Genomic DNA, 20,177 nt, shown 5'->3' on the forward strand with positions numbered 1-20,177 from the left:
CTTGAAAACAGTGTTAAAAAAAAAAAAAAAAAAAAAGAGCAGCAACAGAAGCAAAGACAGATTATAGGCAATCTATTAGCAGGGTTATGTGGGCTAAGTTGAAGGATGATAATTATCCAAAAATCAACGTAAGTAAACATTAAAAACCTAAGCAAAAGAATGCACATAAACAGACTTCATCATAGACAAGACTGTAAAATCTCGCCTCATAGTCTGCAGTGCTATCTTTGGTGTTTGGCAAAAGTGTCAGTGAAACATATGTTTGCCAATTTTATCTGAGCCTCACAGATTGAAATATGTAATTTTCAGCAGTACCTTCATTTCCATCACTCTCTCAGCGCTACAAGATCTCTCTGCACCACATTTCCCCTTGAACTGGAGCTAAGCAGCCCATGAAATCATTCCCTTCTGACACATTAGCAACTTGAGTTGTTCTTACCTGACAGAAGACATTCCTCAACTGAACCTCTTCCAGTGCATCACTGAGCAGGCAGAAAAGTCATCTCTTCTTAGTTGTTTGCAGTGTTCTGTGTCCTGGGGCTTTGGCTGAGCAGGGATCACTCTGTGTGATGTTCACCCTGGCAAGCGCTGAGTTGAGATCAGTACTTAAGGATGTAGTTGTCATTTCCAGTTCCTCAATGAAATAAAGTACTCATGGCTCATTTTTTCTCTTTTGGCCTTGTTACTTTCAGCCTGTGTCCTCTTCCAGCCCAACTGCTTGAGTGCTTGCAGCCAGCTCTTTCCCAAGAAATAGGATTTGGAATCTGGAGTCAGATTCCCTATGCAACTAATCCTATTTCTGCTAATAAGCACAACACACAGAAGCCACCAAAAACTGCAACTAAAATCCATTCCAAAAGCTGCATGTGGGGCTTGAGCCTGGCTGGATGACAGATACCCACCTGCTCTATCCCTCCCCTCAGATGGGCAGGGGAGGAAAAAACAACAAAAAGCTCATGAGTTAAGATAAGGGCAGGAGAAGATCACTCAGCAGCTACCGTTACAGGCAAAGCAGACTCAGCTTTGGGAAATTAGTTTAATTTATTATCAATTAAATCACAGTGTGATAACAGGAAAATATTCTCACTTCTCTCCTTGCTGTTGATGTGGTGAGGGAAATTTTTCCCCTTCTTAAATACCTTATCCCGGAGTTGCTGCCCCTGTTGCTGATGGTCAGTTTGGGTATGTCCTGGAGCCAGCTGGAATTGGCTCCATTGGACAGGGGAGAAACTTTTGGCAGCTTCTCACAGAAGCCACCCCTATAATCCCCTTGCTTCCAAAACCTTGTCATGTCAACCTAGCACCTTCTAGTATAAACAGGATAGAAAGAATATACCATAGCATGTAGTGTTCTTTATAGCTGTACTGTGCATCACCTTAGAAGCAGTTCATGGTTTGACCCACACACACTCCTCCTGGAAGGTTGCCCTGAATACTTGTGACTTTCACAGTGAGGAGCCTTTTTTTTTTTTTTTTTATTGCTGGCCTAAAAATATTCATACCTACTTTCTGGTTGGTTTTTTTGTGCCAAGAATGTCTTAGCTTAAGCCTGTTCCTTCTACCCTGGCTGGTGTTTATTGCTATGTACTTGTAGAGGATGGATAAATCCTCCTTCCAACCTCTACTTTGCATTGCTGAACAGGGCAAATTTGGCATTGTCTCATCAAACAACACTCCTCCACTGATCCCTCATTTTCCAGAATAGGTTTCTCAACACCAACTGCTTTCCTTGCTTTGTGTTCATGTCTACTTTGCATTTATCCTACTGGTCTTTATTTCCAGCAGTGCAAACATCAGCAACACCAATAAGACACGAGCTAATGTTAGACACCTCACTGAAATCCAGACATATTCACATCTGTGACTGTTGCATGAAGTTTACTGATCAAAACTTCTGAAGAGGAGGATTTTTTTCCTGTAAACAGTCCACAGACAGGCTCTTGTTTTCTCCTTCAGCACTGGTGTTAATGTTCACATTTGCTATTGAGCCTAGTCCAGGTGTTTGATAAGAGGAGGTTCTGGGATAGGAGTAGCATCCCATGTTCTGAAATAGGCTAAAATTAACATTGATTTATCTTCTCTTAGCACTTTTTAGTCTTATGGAATTGTTCAACCAAAGCCTGAAATGCCTGAGGGGGCTCAGGTTCCTCTTATGTAAGTATACCATGCAAAACTGTGAAAGGCTTTGAATTTTTACTTTTGTGTTCCTTCATAATATTTCACACTTATAATCCATGTCATAGCAAGCCAGAAACCTCTATGATTAAAAAAAAAACCCCATAAATATGGGGTTTATATATATATGTATATATACACATAAAAATAAATATATGAGATTATGAAAGCCACTGTGTTAAGAAGGGATATAATTTTCAATCATCTCTTCACAATTTTTCAGTCAGGTTGTGTCTTGGTTTGAAAGACAGATGATTTTTAAGGAAGGCAGAAGCCTTCCTTAAAATGGACAATGTAAACTGCCTCCTATTTAATTATCATAATTTTGAAATTAAGGAGTTCTCAGGCGAAGATATGGGTATAGGAATAACAGTTCTTTACTCGGAAAATTAAAAATAAAAATACAGTAAAACAAAACACTATAGAGCTAGAATACAACTGTTGGTCAGGATGCTGGTAGCACAGCTGGTGGCTACAGTTTTCTTGGAGTGACAGATGTGGTTTTGTTCCAGCAATGATCCTGGAGAAGGGTGCAGTTTTCCTCTGAAGGTCCAGTAGTAATGTAGAAGGGTCTGGTTTTCCTCTGGAATCCAATGGAAAAGGACTGCTCTGATGGTCCAAATCTCAGTTTTTATTCAGGTAGGAAAGGCTTGGCTGCTCCCCCTGGCAGGAGCATCTCCCAGTGTGATGATGTAATTTTATCAGTCATGCACTGGGACTAAATGACCCATTAACAGAGGAGATCTTCCTGGAGGAAAGATTGGATAAAAAATAGATAAAGAACACTGTCCCCTCTAGTTTTAACAGATAGAATAGAATACATTTAGTTGCATTGTGTATTGCAACCCAAGACAGGTTGTTTTCTCATTCTGATCAATAGGAATTTAGCAGTTTATTGAATTATGCCAAAATAGGTTTTTCCTGTTTATATGGATTTATATTTAGATTCAAAGATGTGAGAGAAAAAGTTTTTTATGCCAGCTGGCATTCCTGATTCTCATTACATGTTTTAGATTTATTTGCTGATATTTTGAGTAAAAGACTTTCCATACACAAATTTTTAATACAATCATACCCTCAATCTGGAAGTTACTCTAAGACAATGAATACATTTTATATATCATACTGATTGCTAGGCTAATAAAAATCTGTGCACAGGAAAAATCTGTGGACCAGATTCTTAATTATCCTGTTGTGTCCTTTTAGTATGGGAATAAATTTAACTTCAGTGTTAATCTTTAAGTCTCTAGTGCTTGATACAAAAACACAAACCTAGATTAAAATACAAAAAGAAAAATGTACTGCCACCCTATCTCCAACCATCAGAGCACAGTGATTACGTGTGACAGTGTTGGTGATTCATTTAATCTCAGAGTTTTAAACCAGAAGACCTCAACTGCCTTTGAGAGCCACAGCAGTGACTGTCTGCTGGTGAAGGGTACAGGGATGCTTGAATTATGGTGGTAGTCCAGTGCAAAACACTAAACTAGCACACACACTGCTTTCTTTGAAGATAACAGAAATATTTACACTGATTTCATGGGATTATTGGCCATTTGTCATGTGTGGCTGATCCTTTTTCTTGCCCTAAGTCCTAATTGAAAATTACCAGTGGCCTGTAAAACACCTGAGATACTTTTGCCTCTCAGGCTCCTGCTTTCTGACTACAGACCTTGAGACAGATGCTGGAGGTGACAGCAGGTTCTCAGACATATTTTATCACTGTTCACCCTGGAAAGCACTTATATTATATGAGTTTACCACTCTCTTAGAGAAACAGCTCTGGAGGTTGCACTTTGGGAAGGGCTGGCTTATTTGTATTGGCAATACAATCTGTCCACAAAGTCAAAATACTAAGCTTTCTTCTCAGTTCCATGGCTTTGTAGAATATGTGACATAGCACAACAGTTTTGTTCATATTTGTAAGGTTTCTAAAAGGATGTATTTTTTAAAGGATTTTCTGAATGCTGGGAAGAGTAGAGCACACCAGCAGAAATTTAATTTTTGTAGTTTCTTATGGACATCTCCATTATAATAGCAATTAAGAGAGATTCCCATAGAAACCAGGAAAAATATTTGGAAACATATTTCTCAAAATCTTTCAGTGACAAAAATATAATTTAAAATCAAATCTCTTTCTGTGTCTTCCAGTATTCACAAATCTTATAAAGGAAAATACTTGTAGCCTTCTGGATATTAAAGCAACAATTGTATGATGTATTTTAAAAACTGGCAGTGTTGCCTGAGGTTCTGGACTAGAGCAGCTAAACCATAGAAAGGTGTATGTGTTTGACAGAAATTAAATATTCCATTTTTATCTGTTTCTGGCCTTTCTGGAAAAGAGAGGAGCTGTTAGCAGATTCAGGTTTACAATTTGGTGTTTCTCTGTGTGGCATGTGGTATTTCAGAATTCCAGGTGTCTGAGCAGTGAACATGGAGTGCCTTGATGAAGTTGTCACGATTCGCAGCAGAATGTGAAATTTTCTTCCACTATTGAGAGTCTGCATAAACACATAATAATCCTTTACAGAAAACTCATTATTATACTAGTGTGCCATCTGAGAAGGTTTTCAAAAGAAGCAGTCACCTACATATCAGAGATATCCACAGGCTAACCTGACCTCTTCCTCTTACTAGCAGATGAAAATTTTGTACCTCCTTCCAGTTAACATTCTTACAGGCATAGCTAATTGTTATAGGTTTGATTTTTTAAAAGCACCCGACTTCCTTGCAAATACTGTTAGTATCTTGTAAAGTACTACTTGAAATATATGTTCTTCATGTCATCACTTGAAGAAAAACTCAGGCTTTAAAATCTGGAATGGAAATGGATCTTCTGGATCCCTTATGAATCCCTTATGAATTATGAATTTTGAGGTCCTAAATAACTGTCTGTTAAGTTGTTTGGGTTTTTTCACTGAGTGCCCATGTTAGAGCATAATAGATTTTTTTTTCTCATTGTAAGTGTAAATTTTGTGTTGCAAAAATACGGAAGCTGGGGATAGTTGGCAGGCCAAGCCTGCAAGGTGTACCTTGAGCAAGGATACGACTGAGGTATGGTGCTGCTGAGAGAAATTTTGTTTTCCTTCCTGATTTCAGAATGGGAGACTGCATGTATCACACTTCTGTGAGGCTGAGCTCAGTCTAAGTTTCCCACAAGACCACTGTGGTTTAATGTAATGGCAACTGGAAGACTAAGGTTGGCTTTTGTATTGTACAGGCTGAGGGCTCACATCTGTTGAATAAGTGTAGACTCTTCCATGCATGTACTCTTTGAGGGCTATGATGTTTAAAACTATATTTTGTAAAAAGTCTGTAACAAAAGTTTAAAAATACTAATTTTTTTAATAATATGAAACTTAAATGTATGGTCAATATTAGGGTTAACAAGTGATGCCAATGTAGGCCAAACTTTACCATTCAAGGAATGCAGTGTAATTAACACAAAACAACATCTGTGTGTTATTTATGCATAAAAAATAATTCAAATGCAGTATTATAAATATCCCATAGATAAAATGATGCAGTAAAAATTATAGACTATTTTTTAAATGCATAGTTTGGAATCAGGGTTTCATGGCTGGACAAGAGAAATTTCATCCTCTTTGGTTTATTACCCTGAAATCTCACCTATGAAATAATTTAAAGTCTGACCCTACCAAAACAGTCATTTGCTGTCAGCAATGCCAGCTGGTTTATTACAGGCAATATCCACACCACTGAATTGTGCTAGCCTTTTTAAAAAAAAGGCCAGATTCCCTCTGAGAGAAACTCCCAAAAACCGGAGGAATTCCCCTTCTCCATGTCTGGAGCACCCAGCCATCAGCGCCTCTCAGCAACTCCATGGGAAAAAATTCAACAAATAACACAAAAGAGAAGGGAAGAAACCCAACTCCCAACATGCGGCTAGTGAATCTGTGTAGTCAGTGAAACTTAATGCTGCCAGAAAGTTTTCCATTAGCTAAATGTCTCTCTGATGATGAAGGTTATTGGGAGCTGAGCTAGCACCAGATATCATTGACAGCAGCTTTGGATCTATTCTAGCTTGGTTTTCATTTGTATCTTCTCAATTTCCCAGTGGGAAAACCAAAGACATTGCTGGCTTGCAAAAATAGTACTTGCTTTTAAATAATTTATTCAGAATAGAGAACCTGCTTTTAAAATTTGCTAGAATTGCAGTGATCTTGCTGAATTTTGTGTTCTATATAAGATTAGCAGATTGATAAAAGCCTTTCTGTAGATTTATGCCATTGGCTAAAAAGTAGAAACTCGATTTTATAAAATTCCTCCTTGTTTCTTTCAAATTTTCTGTAGTTGCTTAAGTTTACAAAGGCACATTGGTGTATTTACAAAGCTTTTGCAGTTGTCTTTTTTGTAGGTTGACCATAAAGATAATTATATTTCTAATGCTATTTAAATATTTTTCATGTCTTGAAATTAATTAAAAAATTTTGCCTATTAGGGGTTTATTTTTTTGTTTATAATATCACTAGTCAATAATGTAAAAGGTGGTGAAGACAGTGAGTATTCTAGTACATAAAGTGGTAGAATGTAATGTGATTGTGATGCTTTTTATCTTCTGACTTCTTACAAACCATGGAACCTCAGCACATTGTGGAGGGTAGGTTGTTAGAGCTTTGCTAAGTGAAGTAGGTTGAGCAGAGAGTTTCTGTGACTTGAACAAAACTGTAGAGGGAATAGGTGCTTGTAGCAAGGAAGAACTGCACTGCTAGGTTTTGGCTTTTGCTTTTAGAAGGGTTTTGTTTTTGGGGGAGTTTAGCTCTCCTGAGTTTCTTTGCACCTCACAAAGGAATGTAGTGCACCTCAGCAGGTCTGAGTCACATCTGTTCAGTAAATTCAGCCCACTGTAATTTTGTGGCATCACTCTGCATCTATTACAATGGTTCTTTTGAATTTCACCATAAATGACTGAGTCTTCCCAAAACAAAATATATTCTTCATCTTTTCCATATGCAACTCGAGAGGGGACAGGCACTGGGGAGCTGCCCAGTGCAGTGGGAAGATTTCCCTGCATGAGGTGTCTGGGCAATTGCAGAAGAAGATGGCATCATCTTTGTTTTCTGTACTCCAGACATGCAGAAAACAAACAAACAAACAAAACCAACAAAAACCAAAACAACAAAATTAAGGAAAAAAAGCAAAGTGGTTGTATGAGCAACGTGGTAAATGTGTGTTAATTCTTCTCCGAATTCAGATATTCTGCAAGTGGATGGCTATTCTGGATGGACGTGAGAAAAAGCCACTGATGCTGTGGCCTACTTACAGTTTCAGAGGAGAATTTCATGTCATTGCAGGCAGTTTGCTCTCTGCTCAAAGGCTGCTCGTTTGGGAATTGTGTGGGAAGGTGTGTGTGTTACTGTCTCCTACATATGTCAGATGGTACAGAAATTACTGTAACATGATTTGCTGTCACCACACATGGTGTGGTGTCGTCATCTCTAAGGCTGCTTTGCTCTCCTAAAGGCTGGTCAAAAAGATAAAAATGCTTCCAAATGTAAAAGAAAATTAGCTGTGGGGAATGCAGTTGAAACTTTATATATCCCCATTACTTAATTTAAAACCTTCTTTCTGACCTATCTCATAACTCTGAATTACATAGATCAGAAAAAAAATAGCAAGATTTGGATTTATTCATCTATGCTGATGCATGTCTTCATCCTTTTTCATAGTACACAGATTTCTTCTCCGAAATTATAAATAAAATTGGTTGTGTTAGTGCATACTTATGCTAACCACAAAGGCAAATATTCTTTGTTCCACTAACACAATGTTCAGTTAAATTAATCTAACTAGGTTAATTGATATTTTATGAAAATTTTTGCAGTCAGTTTCTCATGTAGCAAACATAATGGCATACTCTTCTCTCCCACAGCAGCCAGTAAAAGCAAGACATGTGCAAAGAGTCAAACTTCTGCAAGATGTTTGGAGAAGCTTTCATTATTTGCAGCCTTTCTAAATCTCTGCTTTGTTGTTATCCAGACACTGAATTCCAAAACTTGCTGAAATAATACATCCAGAAGATAAATTGATATTGGTTTTGTTTTCAGTGGTGAAGTGGTCTCCTGTTCATTCAATCCCAAAACCAATGTGACTACCAGAGGGAATGATGGCAAAGGAGAAATAAGGATGTGTGTATAGCTGTAGCTTGATCTCACACTCTAATTACTGAAGCCTTGTTGATGCCTGTGGAACTGGTTTCTGACATTACCGTTGATGGTGGGTTTTTATTTGATGTCTCTTTTTTTTTTTTTAAGCCCTTTAAGCAGGAATTCTAACATATACTTCTGCAAGACCTCTTAAAAAATCCCTGTGTCTTCAAAATTATTTCCATTCTTGTGTTTTATTTTGTGCAGAAAAAGTTTAACCCCAAATAATGTTTCTTCCATGTAAGCAGGAGCCAGATAAATGCACTTTTCCATGATCAGCACAAATAAAACTATCAAATTTCCAAAGCATATAGGATTTCAGGTACAGTTATGTGTTTAAAGTTATGTGCTGCTTAAGGGATAAATGGAAGCACAGGAACAGGCTGTCGTATTACTATACGTATTTTAAATAAAGTCTGACAAATTTGAAGTAGTGGAATTTTTCATGGATTTCAGTGTTGACAGCAGTGTTTCAAAAACAAATTATTATGTGTCCCCATTTCCCTTTGCACTTGTCACTCTGACATCTGTGCAGCTTATATGCCTCAACAGTTTCAAAACTGTGGAAACTGAGATGCAGAAGAGCTTCCTGGTTTGCCCTAGGATAAGCCTAGAGTAGTGCCAGGTCACATACCATATCCCCTTATCAATCTGCAACTTCTGTGCAGTGGTTGGACGTGTGAATTGCAAATTGGCTAATACCTGCATGAGATTGTATAACATTTTAGATACCTCTCGATTCCCCCAAGCCGCATGTGCCTTGTTTTACAAAGTCTACACCAACATGGAATATAGGATTCCAAGTACATTTTCAGTGGTACACTTTGAGTGTTTCTCTGTATTCTCTAAGTTCTGTGCTGACTGATGATTTTAGACGCCACTTAGATGGAGATTGGCTTTCCCATCCTACTTGTAAAAGGTGAACTCACCTTTCTAGGAATACAAAACAGGATTTTTTACCCCCAATATCCTTCTGGTGTATTAAAAGTTTATTTAAATTTCTCCTTAACTGATGCAAAATCTGCATCAATTAACCATGCCTTATTCAAACAGTATATGGCTGTAATCAAACCAAATTACTGTGCAGTAGCTTTCATTATGCAATGACACTCTTTTATGCAGCTTCTGTGAAGGCTACAGAAAGAGCTTAATTACAAGTCTAGACATTCCTAAAAAGGGAGCAAAAAAACTCCCTGTTTGCAGCTCCTTATGCATGTAATGACTGCATTTATAGCACGAGATGTCCAGTGCTGGCTTTGGTTCAAAACCCTACAGTCCTGGTTTTGTAATAAATTCAACATGCAAGTCCTAAATATATTCTATCAAGCAATGAAACTGATTGGAAATTTTCTTTTTAAAAACATGAGTGAATCTGGTATTCATGATCATGGCTGTCACATTATCAGCATCCTGGACAAAAATTGCTATAATTAAACCACCGCACCAGCCACATCAGACAACAAGCTTCTCCCCACTGCTAATGTACAAGGAAGTCTTCCATCATCAGTCCTTGATTGATGGTCACTGCTCAGGAAGAGCCCATTCTGGAGTGAACCATGTGCAGAAGCAGAGAGCAGATCAGGGTCATCACGCCTGAATTTGAATAACACCAGGAGCTCAAAGGCTGAAGTCAGGAAGGCCAAGGTAAAAAATGAGAATGCATCTAGCATGAGACAAGAAGGGTAACAAACTCAATCATCCTCATAAGAAGAGCTACAGGTGAGGGAGACCTGTTGAAAGATGTCTAGAAGAAGGAAATACTGTTTGTGTCTTTTTTTTTCTGCTAGTTTCTTTAAACATCCCGCTATACCCAGATATCTAGCATGTTTAATAGCAGTGACTAAACTGTAAAAGATGAGCCTAGAATAAGAAAAGATTGATAAAAATTCGTTTCAGTGTCTATTCAAATAATTTAGATACTTTAAATTGTTTCTGCCCAGTGACCTGCATAGTACAATCTTTCAAGAGCAAGCTTTTTAAGCCTGAAATAGATTTGATAGATAACACTCACTTCTGATGGAGGCTGGACAGCAAAGCAGAAATATGTAGTACTCACTTCAAAAGGAAGAAGGAAGGAAATCACTCACCCCATAAATTTGAAGTAAGTAATGAAGTGAAGAATACGGGGCACCTGGGGAATAAAAAGGCATGGAGGTCACCAGCAAGGCAGGATTTTGTTCAGAGAAAGCCATGCTAAATCAGTCTGATTTTTTTTCAAACATGTTAGTGGGGGAGAAGCAGAAAGTATTGTACCTACTTCACATAAGTAAAGCTTTCACTGCTTGACTCATCTAAGAGTTTTACAATTAATTAGCAGCATATTGTCAAGGTTGTGTGATATGGTAAGAGACTGGTTGTCTTTGCTGAGAGAGAGTGTATCAGTGTATCTGAAGATCAGACATGGAGGTTCAGTAGAATCCTTGCTTGCTCTGCTTTTCTAATGTTTTTTTGTTGGTAACTTCATATGATGGAATAGAAGATCCACTTATAAAAATTCTGTACACCATAAAATTGAAGAAAGGTGCAAGTATGTTGTAGAGTAGGATTAGGAATAAAATAACTTTGTTAAAATTCAGTGTCCTTTTTGTACAGTAAAGGACAGTGGGAAAAAAGAGAAAGGATTTGAAAGTTACACTGGATCAGGTATACCAACAGGTATTTGTTGGAAAAAAATGGCAAATACATTTATTAATACATTCTACAAAGTTTGTCAGGTCACAACTACTGGAATACTGTTTTGCATTTTCAGCACATTAGTGCAAGTTGACACTTTCCTGTAGGAGAAAACAGGAATGACCACAAGTCTAGAAAAGACTGACTAAACAAAAGTCTTAGAGAGAGAAGGATTGTGTACATGGTAACAAGTATTCAAAAGGCTCTTGCAAAAAAAAGGAGATAATCTACTTTCTGCTTCTTAGGAAACAAAGGAATGGGCTTCATCTGCTCTTGTCAAAAATCGAGGTGAGTTGCAGGGAAGTACTTTGTAACAGTCAGGAAAGAACAGCTCTATAATAAATTGCTTGGGGAAATTGTAGAGTCTCTAATAGCAGAGGTCTGCAAGAATAAATTGAACAAACAACTGTTGTAGGTGTAATTGATGCTGCCAAGGAGCATAGAGAGGAATGGATGATTCAGATTCATTACAATCCTACTTTTCTACAGTTCTGTGTAATGGGTATCATAAATAAAATTATGGGATAGGGCCAGAGTTTTGAGCAGTTTGCATTTGTCCTTTTGTCATAAAATCTTTCAAGTTAGATAGGTATCTGAATTATTAAAAAGCAAAACAAAGAACAAAAGAAACTTTCATGCAGTAGAGTGAAATCTTTTGGGGAAAAAAAATCTTAGAAGAAAAGGAAGAAAAAGAAAAAAAGTCTGTTGCAATCATAGTTAATGTCTTGAAAATTGTTCAATCATGAGCTGCTGTTGTGTACCCTGGGAATAAAGGCCAAGATGAAGGCTGCTTTCATTTTAAACAAGTCCTGCAGAGAAGGGCCTGTATGTCAGACTCAGCATAACCTGGTGTCACTCTGAGTCTGATCTCAAAGTTTATCAAAGAGTGATAGGACTGTGCTACTCAATTTTTTTATAAAACTTTTCTCCCAGATTACTGGAGAGGTCTTTGTGGTTTTTTATTGGCTGGCATTCTCTATTGAAAATCTGAAGAAAATGAAAACTGAATGTTTATGGTACAATGAGAGTACCCCATCATGATCACATTTTAATGTGCATGCTGTATTAAACTGTTTGGCAGTGCTAAGCACTTACAAACTGTACATCCAGCCATAGAAATAAAGTATTTCCCAAGTTTTATCCATATCTTTTATGTGGGAAAAGTTATGTAATTCAGTAGTGCCTAGACATAAAGTGAGCTCCGGCATGACACCTGGGCCCAGATCCTCTCATTTGATCACAGAACTTAATGATTAAGAGACATAGCAGATAAATAGTGAAGCACCCGTCTTACAATGGGTGTGCACAGTGCCAAACTCTGTGCTAGAAACAGGGAAAGTCTTTGAAGTTATGCAAAGGAACATAATTTTTATTAAAACCAGTTATGATAAATAAAGCAAGAGCAATCAAAATATAGCACATGTAAATTGAGATAAGTTATACAAAGTGGATGATGCTAATTTAACTAAACTTGTTTCTAAGCCAAGATATTTTAGCTCAGAATACTGTTCATATTTATACAAGATCAAGTAGTAGTCCTGTCAATACCAGGTGCTGTAATGCTACATGGGGAGCAGAGCTGTTGGGACTGATGAAAATTTGGAAACAGGTCAGTCTCAGGGTATCAACTAAGTGAGCAGTGCTGAGAGTGAGTGTTGCAAGGGGCTGTGGAGCAGGAAACTCTGTCAGTGAGTGGCAGGTGACTCAGGCTGGAGGACAGCAGGTCACTGCATCTGCTAGAGACCTTTATTAACAAGCCTGTTTGGATGCAGACACCTTTAACAGAAGTCCAGCCATCTGGCTTTCCCCCCAAAGGGCTGGGGATCCATGAGCCTGGCTAGTACTTCCATGAAGAATGGGGTGTTGGTATCCATAAAAACCACTGGGGTTTCTTACTGGGTTGGTTTTGGTGTTTTTTTTAATCCATGTTGCCCTTCTGTCTGCTAGTTCACAACAAAACTATTGACCCTATTGACAAAACTCAAAAAAAATTGATTTATTATGAAAGATATAAGCTGCCAACAGTAGGTTTGTTGAACCAAGGACCTGGTAGCATGAGGAATCACACGCCATGCACATGTCTTGTTCCAGCCCTAATATGAAGTTCAAGCAGGAAAGACAATGGATGAGAGAGGAAAGAGCAGCGAGGATTTTAGGGCATGACTGACAGGATTTATGTGGGCCTGCAGAGAGGTGTCAGAGGAGTTACAATGTCTGGGCAGGAATTCTGGATTAGATGCTGGGAAGATAAGGGGAGGTGTGGTGAAGAGGGAGTAGGTGTAGGTGTTGTGATGGGGGCACATGAGAGAGAGAGCTCAGATTATCACAGTGACAATCTTTGAAAGGCATGGGTTAAGCTATTGAGGCAATTTTCATTTGTTGGACACCCCCATGTGTGAGTTTTATGCAAATTGTGGGCTGGACAGAGGAGGGAAAATTTCCTACTTGGGGTTTTGTAAGTTTGTAGCTTAAAAAAACAGTTCACGCTCCAAGTTCTATACAAATTGGTTTAAAAATCAGCCAGTCACGAGGCACAGTCGTGGTTAGCAGATGTTCTCAGTTATGGTTCTTGCTGTGTCTGAGAAGGAGCCCCACATGCCAGTCTCATTTCAGACTTAAAAAGGAGGAAAAAATGAACAGCTTTTCCTAAAGTTTTTCCCAAAATTCCCTCCCACAAAAAAGTGTTTCTGGAAAGAGAAGAAAATCTCTATGTTTTCAGCCTCACAGCATAAAATGTTTTTAGGGTTATGGGCATGTGTTAAAAAGGACCTCCTAAAAGACTCCAAACCTGGCTGGAACATTCCTCTGCACAAATTTGGTCAAGGATTTTTTGTGCAGATGAATTGGAAGTGTCTGTTTTCCATCGAGTGATCATGAAATGTCCGATCCTTCTCATTCCTACTGAGGCAGCTAAACTGATTTGCAGCACATCAACACAAATCAGTTCAGACATCTTTCTCTGTCCACCCCAGTCTGATGGTTTTGGTCCCCTCCCTGTGTCCACTATCACCCCTGCATGTCAAGCACTGCTGTGCTGTGGGAGCATCTTTGCTACAGTTATGTCTGGTGGAATGAAGATATATTTTTATTCAGGGTGGATGTGATTGTTTGCAGTCATGCAGATGTGGCTGCATTAAATGATGTAGCAGCATACAGTCCTTCAGCTTCCATATGTTGTTGGCTGTTTTTCCCTTGGATAAGTGATTAGTTATCTCACTGTATAAAACAGCTGGAATGAATACTTGTATTTCACTGTGAAGTAAGATGAGAGTCTTTGACTGACCTCTAAAAGCCACATCATGACAAATCCTGTGACTTTAGGATTGTGGGGAAAGTCAAGAAAGAATACTTATTGCACTGTGAGAAAAACACACGTGAAAAGCACAGTGTCACTAAAACAATGCCCAAGGACAGCAATGTATTCCTCCTTAATATTATTTAATCACTGGAATTAAAATTACAATGAGATACAGAGTCAAGAATTCACCTCAGATGCTAACTGAAGTGCACATTATAGCTGTGTTGTCTAGGTAAATATTCAACCATTTGTCATTTCCTGCATAAATATTACAGAGACTGGGGTTTTTTGGTAGTGAGAACACAGCTGAGAGAGATGCTAATAAAATGACACTTTTGAATAAGATAATGTGATTCTACTCTTAAGCATGTATCTTCTAAGACTTCAGAGTTTTGTGTGAATATTTTATCAACAAGAAATACAGTTTTTTTCTCACTAGTTTACCCCTCTTTGTCTGTCAGTATATTGTATATTATATATTTTTCTATTTCTGTCCATAGCAGTATGAGTGGCAGCCATATGTTTTAGAAATTTTTCTTTCCAGTAGTACAAGGCAGGAATTCAATGGTGAGTGGATTTGCATATACTGCATGGACTTTTGCAATTCAAATGGGGTTTTGGGACTTTGCAACTGAGTGGTTCTGAAACTTGTAAGAAATCTGCACCAGGGGACCCCAAGCATTTTGTAGTTGGCCCAGGACATGTACTGCATCCTTTCTACTCAAATATATCTATTTAATTGCTTAATACCTGACCATTTTTCTGTCTCTTGGAATGTTATAATGCACAGAAACTACTTTACTCTGAGCCAGACTGTGGCATCTCATCATGTATTCAATTGCTTCTTAGGAGCTACTGCTGTATTAAAATTCAAGGATACTTTCTAACATGTTTTTGTTCTCAAATGAACATGTTATCTTTGCCTTCCAAATTTTATTTTCCTATTCAGATTACAGGATGAATCCAAAGATCCTACTGAGCAAGTTTGCAGAGAAAACAGCTGCTGAAAATCAGTGAAGTAACTCTGGGTCACACACAGAGAAAATATTAATCTGCTGCTATAGAAAATTAGAAAGATATCAACTCATGCTTTATCAGTCTCACTTACATGCTTTGACTTTCTCTTTTTCAGTATCTGCATGCAAATGGGATTGTGCATCGAGACTTGAAGCCAGAAAATTTACTCTATGCAACACCAGCACCAGATGCACCTTTAAAAATTGGTGAGTAGCATTAAATGTGCACATCCCTGATGCCTTTGCATCAGTAATATGTTCTATGATGTTTGGAGTATATGCATCTCATGATCACCCTATTTGAAGCCAGTGCTTAATGAGCAGCATGTTACTTCAGCAGCACAGCTGTACATGATGGTTTCAAAACCAACGTAAAACTAGATGTTTGCTTAGAGAATTTATAGCCAAAATTGTGTGGAACATGGCAGAGGTCAAAGCACTGGGAACAAAAAGGATCATGAGAACAGCAGAAAATTCTGTGCACCACTTCTATGCCCCTTTTTTTGTGTTAAACTAGTAGCAGAGGAAAATATGCATTGGTGTGAAAATAAAGATGTGCAGGTAAGTGGTAGAAAGCAAACTGATCAAAGCTGACTTCTGATTTGAGGGCAGATTTAAGGGACATGGAGAGTTCTTTGCAAAGAGCACAGGGAAACTCTCTGAAGCATGGTCAGCACCACAGAGAGGGTGAGGAGGGACAAGGCTCTCCTGATCAGGAATGTATTGTGCCAGTTCTCTTGGAGATGGCAGACACTTCCAAAGAGTATGACCTCCAAAAATTTTGGACATGCAGCAAGAAGCAACAAGGAAGATCTGTGCAACTCTTTTGAGTTTGAAAATACCACCTCATGCTCCCCTAGGAGTGAGTGTTTCCATGTTTATCAGCCAGTGCTCATCATGGGTTTCTGGAGCCAAATTTCCATGAACTGGCCTCAAGCAATTTTGCATAAATTTCTAGGAACATCTTGATTCTCAGGGTGATGGCATTTTAATTTATATCTTCTCCTACTTCTTGTCTTTCCTGGAAAGGCTTCAAACTTGATAATTTAATGCAGTACCAGTGGCTTTGGTTTGATGTCCAGAGTGTGTAGGGCTTTTGAAGCCTTTCCTAAATGCCATGATTCCTCATCTTCCTGGTGAGGTCATTGCCTTGTTTAAACTGAAATCCAGTTTACAGCGAGTGGCTGTGTTTAGAAAAGTAAACTGTATTTCTAATTAGGTAAATAATAATGCAAAAAGGATAGCCATTTAGGAACAAGTGACCTGTTTTTATCCTGATCTTGAATCAAAACATTCCCTTTTATATTCAGTCTAACAAAATAAAATCAAGTACTTTTATTTTGTGCTTTTAAGGCAAAGGTGATTTTCATCACCTAAACTGGAATTTGAATCAGCTCAGTTTATTCTTGGTGAAAAAAAAGTTATGAACACATTTTATGACTTGTGTAGAAGAGTCATGCAAGTACAGTGTGTATTGTCACAAAGGCCCTTGCTCTGTGAATAGTAATTCAGGGTGGAAACACTGAAGGAAGGATGGTCAATACTTCATCTGTCACAATCTTTATCCCCCTAGAAGCTTTTATCAAAATACTGCTGGGATTTTGTCTTGCAGAGACTGCCTGCTGTGCCCCTTGACTAAAAAAGCAACCCAAAATAGTTCTGATAATTTTACTGGATTACTCACAGAGTGGAAACTGAATTATATACCTAAAATATATTTCTGGATCTCTGCTTGTATGCCCTTAGGCCTCTCACTGTACTGTCTTTGTGAAGTTTTCAGAATAAAATACAAGCTACATTTCTGTCAAGCACGAGACAGAAATACTCAGTTGTACAGCAAAATTTGCTTCTGGATGGCAGCATGGGTAGATTCATTAAATCCATGCTTACTTATGGAAATATCAATACCATTCATTTAACATATAAATGTTTATTTAATTGCATATGCATCATAAAACCCCACATTATTACAGGGAGTAAGAACATTAATATTGCCAAACCATCTTAACAGCTGACTTTGGACTTTCCAAGATTGTGGAAGATCATGTGACCATGAAGACAGTTTGTGGAACTCCAGGGTACTGTGGTATGTTGTTTTGTTACTTACATTTGCTTTTATAACTGTAGAGTCAAAGGAAAGAGGACACTGGAGAAGACCGTGAGATCACTCTGTTACCTCGTAGAACAGCTGATAATGCAATTCAGGTGACACTGCCATTGTCCATTACCTTGTATGATATTGCCTGCAAAGCACACACACATGCCAAGTCTGCTTTAGAGCAGCACCTAATTCCAGTCTGCTTAGTTTCATAAAACTGTATGAAACTAAACATAAAACTCACATATAAGCTATTAATGTTCTAGTTGTCTTTCTTGTGAACAGTTATCCTACCAATGCCATACATCCATAGTTAGTGCTTAGCCCTTCCATAGTTAGTGCTTAGCCCTTTTTATGCCCATCTTCATAAAAATAAGATAAGACTTATTCCTGTAGAAGATCCCTCAGAGTTATGCTGACTTGGTGGGAAGGATTGGGGTTTAATATTTCTGCAGAGAAGGGAAGGAGCTTTATGCCTACAGTTATGTCCCTATAGCAATCCTTGATTTACAATTCAAGTTAACTGACCATGCAGAAGTCCTGGTGCCCGGAAAATATTCAAGTATTTCTTTCCAGAATTGGACGAAACCCAGGAGAAATGCTATTTAAATGCCAAATTAAACTATGAATAATTGATGGTTCCGGAGTGCCAGCTCCCACATCCTGCCCACCCATCTATCAGCAGCTTCTCCAGAAAGGACACAGCAACAAAAACACTTACTGGAGTCTGAATACTTTCGCATCAAGACTTGACAATCTACAGTCCTTGGGATGTGCAGATTCATGCAAAGGACTGTAGGCAAGAAGATGGCCACAGAAAACTTGGTTTGCTGCAATGTTGTGCCTTCAGTGAACTTAAGAAGAAGAGCATAAGTGATTTCTGAGAGTAGCACAAAAAATCAAGCCAATGCAAAACAGTGATTCATGATCAGTCTGTTACAGGCAACATCTAAACTCACAGCAACGTGTTGGACAAATCCATTCACCAAAAGCAAACTTCTGGAAATCTTTAAAAATTCTAAAAGCCCTTCTGTTCATGGCTGTGCAAGTGTAATGTGGGAAGATTGCATTGATGCTCGTAGGTACAGCCAGCCCACTGTGCTCCAGAAATGGAGTTGTCATCCCATGTGCATCACAGATCCAGTGGGACCAGGGTCCTCAAGCTGTGCCTGTCAAGCTGCTTGAGCAGACATTGACTCCTCTTTACTATTGCAGAACTGGAGAGCCTCAAAACTACCTGGCCTTTTTTTCTGCTCCTCACTGCAGCAGAAGCAACTGCCTGAAATGGTCTGTCTTTATATAGAATAGAATATAAAAATAGAATATAAAAAATAAAAATAGAATATAAAAGTAAAGCCTAAATAAAGTACCAAGTAAATAGACTTCTAGAAACATTAAGGTTGGAAAAGACCTCCAAGATTATTAAGTCCAACTCTTGATTGAACACCAATCATGCTCACTAAACCATGGCACTAAGGGCAATGTCCAGTTGTTTCTTGAACATCTCCAGGGATGAGGACTCCACCATCTCCCTGGGCAGCCTGTTCCTGAACCCCTGCTGCTGTGCCTCATCCCTGCTCCCTCCTGTTTGTGCTGTGGGATCACATCCAAGGTGATCTCCATGATCTTCCCTGGCACTAAGGTCCGGCTCACAGGCCTGTACTTCCTGCATCCATTTCCAGCCCTTCTTGTGCATGGACATCACATTGGCCAACCTCCAGATGATGTGAGAGCTTAGACAGAACTGATGCTCAGTGATGCAGAGCAGCGTGGCAGCTCCTTCACAGCTCCCTCAGCACCACTGGAGGGATCCCACCGGGTCCCAGGGAGTTGAGAGAGTGTGAGTGGCTCACAGTCACTGCCTCCTTCCTCCTGCTTGCACAGGGGCTGTTCTGCTCTCTGTCCTGTCTGCCAGCTCAGGGCTGTTCCCTGAGCATAAACAGGCCTGACTGTTGAGGGCTCAGCAAAGAATGCATTCAGTACCTCAGCCTTTTCATCATCCGTGGTTCCAGTGTTCTGTCTCCATCCTCTGCATCCAATAAAGGATGGAGATTTTCATTGGTCCCACTCTTGTTGTTGATGTATTTATAAAAACACTAAGTAAAATACTGAAGTTAAAGTACCACTTTCTTGGTCACATTGTAGCTCCAGTGCAGCTGTAGCTTTCTGTGGCTCTTTTCACAAACATAAAAAACAATTTGAAAGTAAAGTACACCTCTCATTTTATTCTGCCTCTGCTTGGGTGTGACTTCTCTTGTTTTATATTCAGTGAAAGGAATAATTTGCCTAATTAAGGCCTTAAATGAGCAATCCTAAGTTTTTATGAAAGACACAACCATGCATGGACTTCAGTTGATTTTGTGACTGTTACTTCTTCACTCAGCTTCTGTGTTACTGACAAGTGTCTTGTCCTCTGCAGCACCAGAGATATTACGGGGATGTGCCTATGGCCCTGAGGTGGACATGTGGTCCCTGGGGATTATCACCTACATCCTGTAAGTGCAGACAGTGCTACAGAGAGGTTCACTTTTTAGCATCCACAGTATTTCATCACACTATGAGATGTGCCATTAGAAACGACAGGATCCTGAACTTTAATAATTATATTCCTAACCTTACTGAAGTAAGTCAAATCCTAGAAAAGCATGGCAAAACACTCAGTTTAAATATTTGATAAAACTTCTTCCTGAACAGCAGCAAGATCTGTGCAGAATCATCCTATTAATGTGAATGAGTATAAACCAAAAGCT

General features: G+C 38.8%; 1 protein-coding gene across 2 annotated transcripts in view; it reads left to right on the forward strand.

Annotated features, from left to right (window-relative positions):
• Positions 1-20,177, forward strand: part of CAMK4 (calcium/calmodulin dependent protein kinase IV) — an 84,405-nt gene that overhangs the window by 47,198 nt on the left and 17,030 nt on the right. For both annotated transcript variants that reach the window (XM_079331328.1, XM_079331327.1), the window contains exons 5-7: positions 15,446-15,536; positions 17,341-17,415; positions 19,847-19,922. In XM_079331328.1, the coding sequence (XP_079187454.1) occupies positions 15,446-15,536; positions 17,341-17,415; positions 19,847-19,922 (242 nt within the window). The remainder of the gene's footprint in view (positions 1-15,445; positions 15,537-17,340; positions 17,416-19,846; positions 19,923-20,177) is intronic.

This window comes from Erithacus rubecula, assembly GCF_903797595.1.
Source record: "Erithacus rubecula genome assembly, contig: SUPER_Z_unloc_2, whole genome shotgun sequence".
Classification (NCBI taxonomy): domain Eukaryota; kingdom Metazoa; phylum Chordata; class Aves; order Passeriformes; family Muscicapidae; genus Erithacus; species Erithacus rubecula.